Here is a 13,839-nt window from a genome sequence, read left to right on the forward strand (position 1 = left end):
TAAATCACTGTAGAAAATATGAGTAGGGAGAGTAGTTAAATCCAACGTAGGAAAACAAGAGGTTATAATTTGTAATTAATCTTTTTAAACCAGTAATCTTTGTGAGATAGGTGGTTTGGTTAACAAAAAACATGAATTAGCAATGTTTTTATATATGTAAGCAGCAGTACTCCCTCGCTGTTATTATTTTTTTAAGTTGGTTTACTTGATGTTATGCAGATTTTCTTTTTTTTATGGTAAATACCATGAGATTTTTATTTCTATTTTAATATGCCTTTGTATTCAAGCAGTGTTTAAGTTTTGTGAACTGTATTTTCAAATTTACCTATTAAGTCAAACAATGTAAATTCTAAACTGTCTGATGCGTTTGCATGCGCATGCATAGGTGTGTGTGTGTGTGTGTGTGTGTGTGTGTGTGTGTGTGTGTGTGTGTGTGTGTGTGTGTATCATACCTCTCACCTGTCCAGATTTTTGCCTCATATGTTTGGTCTATTCCTCATAAAATTTGTGGTTTTCTGGTAAATCACTGGGATAATCTGTGGATTGAAGACACTAAATAATGACATACATTTGAGTTTCAGACTTCAGATCCTTCAGAAAATGTATGTTAACACAAACCCTGTTACTCTAGCAACTTCCTAAGTTTATAAGAGCAGTATTTAAAATCTGTCCCTATTTTTGGGCCTTTGTCCCTAGATTTTTCAGGTTTTATTCAAATTTCTTGTACTAAGAGGTTGAGAGGTATGGTATGTGTGTGTCTGTGTCTGTGTGAGTGTGCATGTGTCTGTGTGAGTGCGTGTATGTCTGTGTCTGTGTGAGTGCATGAGTGTCTGTGTGAGTGCATGTCTGTGTGCATGTGTGTGTGAATGCGTGTGTGTGTGTGTGTGAGTGCATGTGTATAAGAGTGCACATGTGTGAGACCACGTGTGAGTGAGTGCATGTGTGCTTGTGTGTGTGTTTGTGTGTGTGTGTGCGTGTGTGTGTGTGTGTGTGTGTGTGTGTGTGTGTGTGTGTGTGTGTGTGTGTGTGTGTGTGTGTGTGTGTGTGTGTCTGTGTGTGTGTGTGTGTGTGTGTGTGTGTGCATTTTACTCCAAGGTTAGATTGGTGGTTTTCTGTTGCTATTGGGACTGGTGTTTTTGCTTCATTTTATTCAGTTCCTATGTGTTCCTGTACTACTTTATTTTCTGCTTCCTAGGTTTATACTTTCACTTTTTTAAGATTTTTTTTTTATCTCATTTGAATGTCTTTTACTCTTTCTGATCAGGTAAAGATCTTACATACAAGTTTTTAATACTTTTATTGCTGTACATTCTGTTTAATTTATGCCACAATTTCGATTCATTTTTGTTCTGTTTCTTTTACAGTACTTTTTACAACGAGTTTAGTAATGTATTTGACTTGGTGTGTGTATATTCCTATATTTAATTTTGTATTGATTTATTGCTTTTTTTAAATTTTTTTTGAGTATTTCTATGTTTGCGAGTTTTCCCTTGCTAAATGAATTTTCAATAATGTGGCAGTTTGATTTTGAAGTCTGTGAAGAAGATGGGATCTGTCACTGAATATGAAGTCTGGGTGGACAGTACTAGCTTTATCCTGTACATACAACATATTTTGATGCATATGTGCCTTCAATCGTACTGGTCAGTTTTCCTTGCTCAATTTCTAAATAATTTTAATGCACATTCTCTTGGCTATCAACATTCCAAGAGCATATATTATTTGCTGCTAGCACTCACAGCTTTGTGATTTCTTTCTTACTTTAAACTATGTCCTTTTAAAGTACAAGAGAATAAATACAGCACAGCTTTTTGTAGGTCATTGTTGATTCATATATTATCCATCTGCACAATAGAAGTTATAATTTAGAGAACTGCAATTTTTCATTTTATTTCTCTCTATAATGCAGAATTATATTTTGCAATTTGTTCTCTACAGAATGAATTTGGTCCACAAAGTGACAGTGTTTTTAAGATGTTCAGCTCCATTGGGTATGGAGGAAAAGATCTTCTGTTCCATGATGACACCATAAGGCTTGTTTATATCCCAGGAAATTACTTATCTTGGCTTGGACAACGATATATTGATATCCAGAGGACTTTTGAATGCCAAGGTAGTCTTTAATATTATGCAAACAAAACTGTTCTCTTCAAACTGATAAAATCTGCTGTTTTGCTAATTTTATTGCTCACCTATAATACATTTTCTAGAGTATGAAAACGTGTCATAGTGATGAATTATGAAAATCACTTAACAATGACTAATATCATTAAAATGTGGACTTCAACAAATTCAGCTCACAAAGGTTTTAAAGTTTTCAGATCTCAGACAAATTGTGAAATAATTTCATAGACTGGAAAGAGTTTGTGGATCTTGTCACTGAAAATTATATTAAGTTCTTTGTAATTTATTGATGTTGCTTTGTAACTAATTTATAATCCATTCTTTTTAAAAACGTGATTTATGGATTTTATTTGTTAATGTTTTGTGTTGTGATTCATAGAATTTCAAGAAATGGAATTTAAAAAGGCACACAATCGTAGAGAAACTGAAAAAAAAAACAAAGTTGAAACTCTCAAGTCCCCAGACTGATTATTCTCCAAACTCAGCTTTGTCTTGATATCTTGTTCATGAACATTTTGAACATAAATGGTTACAAGGCAAACCATTGCTTAAATCTTTTCAGCATTTGGGCATAGGATTATTAGGGAAGCTGAGACTGTAATATATTTGTAATCTGTACCTATTCTCCTGCCCCCCTTTCTGAAAATAGGCAGCACTACCCTGGTTTGCCAATCCAGTGGTACTTACCAGACCTTCTACACAACATTGAAAGGCACATTAAATGTAACGCCCCAACATTATCCATCACTTTCAATATTTCTGGCCAGATATCATTCCCTCCCACAGTCTTGCCACCATGGAATCATAATCACAAAGTAACCTCATGAAACAGAACTTGACCCAGTTACACCAACATCTTCTGGCATTGCTTCCTCTGATGAGAGCATATGCACCAGGTTCAGGAGTTCCTTCCCAGATAAGGTAATTGTTTCTCCACCCTTGTTGAAGAAAACTTGAGTAATGTCCTACATCTCTGAGTTATTTTTGTTGTTTGCCAGATTGTCTTTCAGGCCTCCTAAAAGCTATTTTCCATAGCTGTATGAAACTGCTCCAACACACAAGTTTTCACTTCTGTGACTGCTACAGCTGCTGTTTTCCTGCCTTGCTGGTACTTGGCAGCTTAATCCTGATACATTTCCATAAGCATTGCATGGAAAACGTATTTCCTGATCATGATGTTTTCCCTCACCATTGATGTCCACCAGCAAGTCCTTGAGTTATGCCATGACAGGCACTGACCATCTTTTGTCTGCAGCAGCTCACTGCTGCCTCAGCTACTGAGGTCTTCAACTGGGCATATTCCGACACCATATACTCAGCTTTCCTCAGTATATTGGATAAGTTGTTCTAGAGGTAGGAGTGAAGGTCTTCCTACATAAAGGCATTTATTAAGCATTCCAGGACACCTTTACTATACAAATGGGTCTATCCAGCTTATTAGCAGGTAGTGAAAATTTGAATGTTCAACATCTCTTTGACAAGAGTATCCAGAACACTAAGCCTCAAGTCTGATAATATGACTACAAGATGGATCATAAACCTTTGGGCAAAAGATGATACCAAGTACACTTATGAGCAGGCTTATGCTAAAACATGACATTTAGGATGGTCACTTTATGACTTGCACTGAAGTACAGTAAAAATTCATCACTTGGGTTTAGATCATATAAGCTATCACCCCCATTTGTGCCCCTCCAGGTTTCTCCATCATTCTGTACATGAAGCATTTAAGTCTCCTAATGGAACCAGAGAGTCAGGAGGTGGTACCATACTTTTAACTGTCTAGATTTTTGCCTCATATTTTTGACTTTTTCCTCATAAAATTTGTGTTTTTCTAGCAAAATCACTGAAAACTGAAATCACTAAATGGTGACAACATTTGAGTTTCAGACTTCTTATCCTTTAGGAAATGCATGCTGGTGCAAAGCCTGTTATACTAGTAACATTCTATCTTTATAGGAGAAATAATTAAAAGCTGTCCACAATTTTGGGCCTTTGTTCCCCCATTATTTATGACTGTGTCCAAGATTTTTGCTCTATGAGTTTGAGAGGTACCCAATCAAGCAGTACATCACTGTCTTCAAAAAAGCTTAAGACTTTGAATAGTTGTTAGGAACATTTGCACAAACAGTAAAATTTGTATTTTTTCAGTTGTGTATTGGAAAAAAACTCCTAGTTGAACAGTATCAGTGGTTTGGGAGTGTCAATACATCTTCTCAGAACTTCTTCTGAGGCAAATTTATTGCAGAATAGAAATGTTCCCTCTGACTGAGATATCAAGCTTCAGAACAAATGTTGTGTATAGAGTTCATCTGACTATATCTTGCTGGTACTTTGAAAAATTCTGAATAACTTCTGTCCCTTTCTCCCACAGTGAGATGATGTTCTATGTCCGAGGAGATACTTTTTATTGATAACATCTAATCAATTGTAAATGTTTGACTTCTGCTTTCTATATGACTGTAATTACATTAATTCATAATCCTTCCCTTTGTAGTGGTGAATCTACTTGGTGGCTCCACAAAGTTTTTTGGACAAAGCCTAAAGGTAAGCTTTATGGGTCACCCAGTCACCAGTTGATCACTAGAGAACACGATTTTCAGACTTGTTTGATCCTAATTTCATGTTTTGGGTGAGGATCTCCAGTACTTTAAATGAACTGTCATGGGGGGATCAATTTTTTGGATCACTGCTGAGCAGCATCTTGGTGAAGAGATTTTGGCTCTGTCTGTGCCTCACATATCTCTGGTTTGAGCTGATGCCTTGTGTGAAAATAAGCAATCAAACTTTTTTTTCACATATTCACACATCCTTCAGGAAGCGTGTTGCTAGAATCCTACAGCAAGAACTTTACCTGGGTGAAATTCTGAGATTGCATGTCGTGCAATATGGGACTGCGGGAGTGTAAACTAGCCAAGGAGTGCATAAGCACTCTAGATCAAAACTGCAGTTGTGCTGAACTGTGTTTAGGATGGTGGGTATTACATATGGCTTTTCAGACAATGGGGAAGTTTTTTAGGAGCATATATAAAATATCTTCATCCCCTGATGGACAATGACTGTAATCCCAAAGTGTAACCACCATCTCTCTGTGTCTTAAGATGCTGGGAGCCAGGAAGAATGAATCCAACAGTAAAGAGGCTGAGATGAATCATGGAGGTGCCTGAAGATAAAAATGATTTTTAAAAATCTTGGACCACTTTTTGTCTGTTTTCTTAGATCAGTTTTTGAAGAAAGGCCCTACAATGAACAAAATACTTCAGACAACATAGTTTTAATGATCAAAGAGGCAAAAAGGTCATTCCACAAAAAGGAAGGGATTGCCATTGTGATTTTTTTAAGTAACACTTAAAGGTGATTCCATCGTACTCCAAGAAGCCATCCTGTATTTCTTCTTTCTCTTTTATATATAGCTTTTCTAATGCCTTACTATTACTAAGAATATTTTTCTGTAAAACCTCTCTTGCTTAACCTCTTTTCATAAACGACATCAATGCAGCTGACATGGTTAAAAGCAGAAACCTCACTCCTAGTTATTTTTTATCATTCTGATACTTCAAAATAGTGGTAGTTTCATTATAGGATATTGAGTACATGTTGGTCTAAATCTAACAAAAATCAAGTACGTAAATTGATTTATTCTGTGTAAGTTTGCATGTAATTTATTATGCAGCTTTTTAACCACATTTAAGAGTTTCCGGAGTGCAACTACATCCTTTGCAGGAACAACAGTGTCATAACTGAATGGTATTTAATGACAATTGGTACTTTCTCCATGTTACATGTATGAAAACCAGTTCAAGTTGTGAACTAAAACCTCTGATTTACATTCTCGTACCTAAGATAGACTACTCTGATCTCACTCTGACAGGTTTATGCAGCTAGGTTTACAGTTGATAAACTCATAATGTAGCTGAGTCCACTTACTTTTAGGGCCTATCCCTTTGGCATAGGCTCAGCACTGGGGTGTACACATTTAATCTCTTATCAGTTATTTACAACTATTTACAAAATACAGATCTCCTAGCTTTTGTCATTTTCTAAGTTCACATGATCCATGTCTAAAAAGTATAGGTATTCTAGATACAGTAATCAGATCATGAGTGAAGTCCTCCACAGATGCTGCCCAGTTGCCTGTAGCTGTAGCAAACATCAGTGGTTATTTCCGTTCTCAGTGCTTCATTCTTGTAGCTTGGCATCACCAACAAAATAAGCTTGAAGCTAAAATCGGAAGCAAGGACCTGGTACCAGGGGATGCAGCCCAGCAGAAAGATAGACAAAAGATCGCAGTGATGGAGCCTATGGTGGAGGAGACAGCAGCACAACTGACTTTTGCCTCACGACTCCTTTGACTGCCATTCAGTCCTGAACACTAGTCATTCTCCACACACACTATATACTACTGAACTGTTTGCCTGCTTTTAACTGCCCTATCCCTCCTCTTGTTTATCCTTCTTAAGAATACTATTAACCATTTCTATGTTGTTAACTATCAGTGAAACCCTCCTTTCTCTATCACTTTTTGTACAGTTTTTAGCTGTATTGTTCTTAATCCATCATGCCAACATCAATGCACCATTTGGCATTTTCTAACCTATTTTCATTCACACTATACCCATTAGGCATCATTTCCATCCTCTTTGTATCTTTTTCAGCAACCTTCTCCCATTTTCACAACCTCATCACATAAGCTCGTTACTCATTTCTACTCCATAAACCTAGCAATAGTTTTTATCTTTCCACACCACACATTCTGCAAAGACCGTTATTCTTTCTTCTCTTCTTTTTAACATTCCATATTTAACAAATTACCTATTCAGCACTCTTATTTGTTGATTCTATATCTTAACTCATCCCCTCCGGTACAGCTCTTTTGAGTGTGTACCTTTAACTCCCAGTGGGTGTGGCTTAAGCCTTTAAAAAATGATTTTATCACCTTACTGTTTTAGCAAATACTCACTGACAGAGGTCAAATATCAATACAGTTGTGTTTGCCATCACATATGCTTCAAGACAAAATATTCTGATGCCTTATATGTAGCATGGTTTTGGAATTATTAATGCAAATATGAACAATCCATATTTGATGCCTAGAGGAGCAGTAGGAGGTAACTGCAGATGCACCTGGAGGCACACTCAGCTGTAATGAGTTGCATCACTTCAGTGCTTTATTCAGTTCCACTCCTTACCCTGTGGTTATTTCTTCTCCGTTTAATAATATCACTGTTTCATTGCCAACCACTTCTCGCCACTTCTTTTCTATTTCACCCTTGTTTCCCTACAGTGCTCCTTTATGGTAGGTATAATCTGCTGGTGCAGCATGTATTTATTTCTTCTTTCTTTCTGTAATTTGCAGGATGTGGTTAAACACTTAAGTAAACTTCCATGAAGTTAACAGCATACGTTATTAGTTGCAACAAAAAAATGGAAAGGCATCATATTTGCAGGATGGCAAGCCCCTAACACCCTCTCCAAAAAAAAAAATCTCATCTCTAAATATACTAACATTGAGATCACATGTTATTTAGGGTAAGGAGAAATTGTCCTTGATTTATCAAAACGTGATGAACAACAGATCTCCCAACTAGCTTTCATGCTCAGAGAGCAGTATTATAACTTTAGTTCACATTTGTAATACAGCCAAAAAGCCAAACTACTGGTGCTGGCATGTTCATGGTTATAAAAGTGGTCACACATGGGGCTAGAGGCCAAAAGATTTGCTCTTAGTATAAGCCTGTCCTCATTTTGAAAGATCTGCTGTCATACCTCTCAATCTTTTAGAGCAAGATATCTGGACAAAGCCATCAAAAAATGGAGGGACAAAGGCCAAAAATAGGGACACTTTTTAAATATTGCTCTTACAAGCTTAGAAAATTGATAGAATAACAGGTTTTGCATTAGCATGAATTTTCTGAAGGGTACGAAGTCTGAAACTCAAATATCCGTCATTATTTTCTGACTTCAACCCTCAATAATTTGCCAGAAAAACACAGTTTTATGAGAAACAGACCAACTATTTGAGGCAAAAATCTGGACATTCTGTGAAAATCTGTACAGTTGAGTGGTATGCCTGCTGTCAGTGTTACTGACTTAGTATGGAGTAAGGCCTATCTATGAACCTATGAACCTTAGTATTGAGACCATATTCCAAAGCACTTGCTCTCAGCCTGCTCTCAGTGTAAGTGGTCACTTACACTAAGAGCAAGTCTTTTGGTATCAGGGCCATTGTCTACAAAAAATAAACACTGCTGAATTTTTATGCATATTACAAAGACATAAGAAGGGGAATGGAAGAGTTAATAATGGCACAATTTATGAGGGGCTTGAAAGAGTTATTCAACAATGTCACTTACACATTAAACAGCATTCAAGTGTGATTACAGGTGGGCAAAGCTAAAATAAGAAAGTTAACAATTAAGACAGTTTTTGTGCCATGTCTACACGAGCTATGATTTTATTCGCAATACCACAAAGTCTGTGGCCAACAAGTAATTCATTCATCTGCTAAGCTGATTCCAGGACAAATCCTCCATGTACATCTAGTATTAAGATCAGAAACTGCAATGTGGAATAACCAGATCCTAGAATAATTAGTTAAAATCCCATTAAGAGAACATATTTCATTACTTTTATCCAAATGCAACTAAATACGGCTAGCAACATGTAACTCTTTCACTTGTGTCAACAGCTCATTTATTGAGAGTGATGAGTGGAAGCTTCCAAGTCAGTTACCTGTAACCAGCATCTCTCTCTCTCTCTCTCTCTCTCTCTGTTTCTCTGACTCTCTCACATCTGTAATCCAGTTGATATTTGTTGTGAGACCATTATAGAATGTATGGTATGTAATAGTACTTTTTTGTTATCTATCATCTCTATAACACAGTTACAGGCATCAGTTTGGTAGTCTTTCAATTTCTACTGAAGACAAGCAGATTTTGTTAATTTCTTTTCTGAACAAGTTGGTAATTTCGTCTTCAGGCGCAAACTGTCTAAGTGTCATCTCTCTCGGTGTCTGTTTAAATGAAGGATCACTTAAAAATAACAGCTCATTGATCTGTGGATATTAAAGGGTAGTGATATGTTGTTAGTATCAATTTTTGTGCAATATATGGTCATCATTCGACATTTAATAATTTAAATGTAAATATATAACATCTATTCTGTACACACGGTGGACATTATTCAAACAATAACTTAAATGCATTTTTGTTGTACAGTAAAGTGGTCACTGTAACTGGTGACCATTTTGCCTTTTCTATGGAAGAACAATGAGGCTGTCTAGAATGTAGTAGTCAGATAAAGAGACAAATCTTATTTATACTTATTTGCAGTTAAGGAGTTTTTCCTGGTGAGAGGAAGACCAAACTGGCAGGGCATATTTAGGTATGGATATTAGAACATTTATCACAATTACTTTTTTTCAGTTCAAATGAATGGTCAGTTTAAGCTATTTTAGTACTCTGCTGACATCTTGTATATGTGTGAAGCCTAAATGTGTGACTAGGATCTAGCTGAATGCCGAGGTGTTTGTAAGTAACCATTTGGCATACAAATGCTGCAGCAGAATCATGCATAATTAAAAGATCAGCCCACATCAGTTTCTGTATGGTGCCAAATAATAAAGTGCAGATTTTAATGGACTACTTATCAACTTATTTACCCTTAGGTTAGACTTAGTTAATGCCTCCCTAGATGCTTTTTCTGCTTATTTGGTGAAACTTCCTTTAGAGTGGTAAAATCAACTGCATGTAGTTAGTATTCTTGGTAAGTTAAGAGGCATAGAAGCGGTAAAGTTATATCTAGGTAACAACAGTACTTATGATGTAGTACAAATAGATTTAATATGTATGTTGCTTGAAATTATTTTGGAAAATAACATAATACTATTTAATGGAAAATACTATTTATAACAAGTGGGTGTTGCCATAGGCACACCCTGTGCGAATAGTTTTGCGAATATAGTGCTAGCACAATGGGAAGAAAGTGCAGTTTTAATGAATAATATCTACAATGCATATATTTTCTGTATAAACATTTTGTAGTTGATCTTTTTCTAATTTGGACTGGGTCTTATGAACATCTGCTGAAGTTCATTACTTATTTGAATGATAATACTATTTTTTCAAAATTTACATTCAAAGCTAATAAAGTAATGATAGATTTTCCTGATGTTGCTATTATGAAAGATCAGGATGGTTTTCTCTCTACCACTATGTATAGGAAATCTCGAGACAGTATGCATCCATCTTATGTTTATAAAAACATAATTAAGGGGCAAGGAATGCGTATATGTAGATTGAACACTGACGGAATATTTCATATGAATTTAGATGCTTTTAGAGATGAATTGGTTGAGCGTAAATATACATTGAAAGAAATTGATTTAAATCTTAAACATGTTGAAAATTTAAGGGATACAGTAGCTAAACCATATATGAATAATACTATGTCAGAAATTATAGTCTCATGAAACAGTAAAAAATTTAATTATAATGCAAATAGAACTTCATTGAGTCTGCAGTATTCTAGTAATATTGATATGGTCGGAGATATTGCGAAATGGAATTGGTTCATCTTAAAATCCGATGCACAAATAAAAGAGATAGTGGGTGATGAACCCTGTTTTAGGTATAAGAACAAAAAGAATTTAAAGAGACTATTGTGCAATTCAAATAAACAGTCACATGTGGGGAAAGAAATATCTAAACCCTACCTAAGACCATGTGGGAAGTGTAACATATGTAAGGTATTAAGTCCACATAATGTTTTTATACATCCTACAACCAATGTTAGATATGAGTTTAGAGTAAATGCTACATGTGCTACTAACGATTTGATATATTTGGCAGTATGTAATGACCGTCATTCATGTTATGTGGGGATGACGAACAGGTCCCTTCGTGACAGAGTTAGAGAGCACCTTTCGACTATTCGCAATGGAGATATTAAAAGAAGTGCGCTAGCCAAGCACATAATGTCAAATAAAACACACACATTCCAATTCATGGTTATATGTTGTGTAGGTCACAGTCTAAGGATAGGAGATAAGAAAAATTTTACTGAACAGAATTAACTATATTGGATAGTTAAGCTGCAAGCCGATAAACTACCTAGGCTCAATGACAGGGCTTCAATAAAACCAGTATTGGTTGCTAAGAGGTTTAAGTAATTTTATAGTATTTTAGCTTTGTAGCTAGTATTTAAATAAGTGTTTGTTTTTAAGATGGCAATTAATTAATTATTTAATTATTCTATCAATATGTTGGTTAGAAAATGTATTTAAACAGGAAGTGATGTGTGATGTGAATGAAGTCTGATGAAACATCTATTTGATGTGAAAGCACTTACTGGTGTTATCTGTTTTACTATCACTTTGAAATTGGTTCTACAATAAACCGTTGGATTTTTTTGCTGTGGTCTTCTCATCTCCAGTATTGACACACATAATTAAAAGATCAGCCCACATCATTTTCTGTGAGGTGCCAAATAATAAAGTGCAGATTTTAATGGACTACTTATCAACTTATGTACTCTTAGCTTAGACTTAGTTAATGCCTCCCTAGATGCTTTCTCTGCTTATTTGGTGAAACTTCCTTTAGAGTGGTAAAATCAACTGCATGTAGTTAGTAGTCTTGGTAAGTTAAGTTGTTATTAGACAGAGACAGAACAGAATGGGTCCTAACAGAGAACCCTGAGGAAAACATGCCAGTAGCATCTTCTGCTCTAAAATATGGTTCACCTAGTAAGATTCTAGTGTTTAATGTTTGAGATCTGCTAAACCTTCTTAAGGATCTTCTCCAAAATCCCTTCTCTTTAGTTCTGTTACAAGACTGTAGTCAACAGTTTCCAATAAGTTTCAAACTTCCATAAAGATAACTACTGTGAGAATCCTTATGTCCATAGCTGACTAGATGTTGTCAGTTATACTGAATATTACTCTGCCCTGTGCCCATGCCTGAGCCAATACTGTGCATTGGTTAGAGATCTGTACTTAAGAGAGTGTTCCAGTAGTTGTGTATGCACCACTTTCTTAGTGTAATTGTAGTTATTAGGTTTGAAATTGTATTGGTCACTGAGTCTATTAGGGTACACCCGCGGTGGTGTTGCTGTGTTAGCATTGTCGCCTCACAGTAAGACGCTGTCCGGTTCGATTCTCAGCTAGAGCGTCTTCTGCATGGAGACATGCATGAATGGGCGTACCTTCATTGAAGGTTGTGTGTCAGGGCTGGTAACTCGGCATGTAAAAATCAACTACCAATCATTAGCGGACCGGAGTTCCGCTGTGGCAACCCCTAACCGGGAAAAGCCGAAAGACACAACAACTGACTCTATTAGGGTGGTGCACTTTTGGTATCTAAATGATTGCTACATATGTTGGAAAAGAAGGGACAGTGCCAGAAGTAAGGGCAGATAAATAAATAATGTTTGCAAGCAGTTTGGTGATTACAAGTACTGCCATTTTAAAAATAGAAGTATGTAGCTTTCCATATGTGTGGCTAAACGTGTCCTGTAATTTTAGTAGTACTTTTAAAATAGCATTGACAGTGTGCTGTAAATCAAATTATGCAGATCAGGTACAGTATCACGGTCATTGCTTTTCATTGCTAAGCTTAATGGGGTCAGTGCATCTGATACTGATTTCGAAGCCGATCGGGCATGTTTGAATCTGCTGCAATTTCAAACAAAGTGGAAAGTGTTGTCTTAGAAGAAGCAAAAGCCAGTTGCTGTTATGTCTCTTACCACTTTTCAAAGTTGCTTCAGACTTCTTGTTAAGACAGTTTGAGTCCTTCCCTGAAAATTAGACTTAATACTATTGTTTTGCTAATCTGTATCTTTTCTTTGTATAAGAAATTCATTACAGAGCCGTAGATTCTTATTTTTTCTCTATTTGATTGAGATGCTTGCTGTCCTGTGTCCTCATTTGATCCTTTAGGACAGAAATTAGCAGAAACATTTATTGCCTTTTAATCTTCTCATCCTAACACTTTGTACTGTATAGTTTTTAGAATGACATCTTCTTCTTTCAGCTTTTTCCAGTTAGGGGTTGCCACAACGGATCACCTGCCCGCTCATGATTGGCAGTGGAGTTTTGCAGTGTTGAGTTGCCAGCCCAGCGCCCAACCTTCCACAGAAGGCACACACATGCATGCACTCACACCTAGGGCCAATTTAGAGTGTCCAATCCACCTACAGCATGTCTTTGGGATGTGGGAGGAAACCGGAGTACCCAGAGGAAACCCACGCAACCACATGGAGGACATGCAGACTCCGCACAGAAGGCACCCCAGCCGAGAATCGAACCGGGGAACCTCTTGCTGTGAGGCGGCAATGCTAACCGCTGCACCACCATGGCCGCCTCAGTTTTTAGAATGACATCAAAGTTATCAAACTAGCAAGGACATCTCTGGCATTGGTTTGTAACACATTTTGTGCTTATTTCACAGTAACTAATTGCCTTGTGCCTTTTATATGACCACCAGTTTGTAAATTGTTCATGATCACATGTACTGCTGGATCTTTACATGTACGGATTACCTTTTTGGTGGGTTAGTTATAACGAATGTCTCCAATAACATATTAATTTGTTACATTTGGCCTTGTGAATTCACTGATGACTTAGGTAAAGTTATATAATTCCATTTCTTCAATGCTTATTTGCTAAAGCAAAGAGAGTTTATGTTGCAGAATCCTACAATAATTATTGTACTAGTGAAA

General features: G+C 36.5%; 1 protein-coding gene across 2 annotated transcripts in view; it reads left to right on the forward strand.

The window, feature by feature from the left end:
* LOC122800857 (otolith matrix protein 1-like) overlaps positions 1-13,839 on the forward strand; it is a 205,697-nt gene that overhangs the window by 161,614 nt on the left and 30,244 nt on the right. Inside the window, exons 8-9 of one of the 2 annotated variants that reach the window (XM_044070176.1) lie at positions 1,939-2,113; positions 4,622-4,671. In XM_044070176.1, the coding sequence (XP_043926111.1) occupies positions 1,939-2,113; positions 4,622-4,671 (225 nt within the window). The remainder of the gene's footprint in view (positions 1-1,938; positions 2,114-4,621; positions 4,672-13,839) is intronic. The other variant, XM_044070177.1, reaches the window with a different exon arrangement.

This window comes from Protopterus annectens, chromosome 4.part1, assembly GCF_019279795.1.
Source record: "Protopterus annectens isolate FY-2018-M chromosome 4.part1, PAN1.0, whole genome shotgun sequence".
Taxonomy (NCBI): domain Eukaryota; kingdom Metazoa; phylum Chordata; order Ceratodontiformes; family Protopteridae; genus Protopterus; species Protopterus annectens.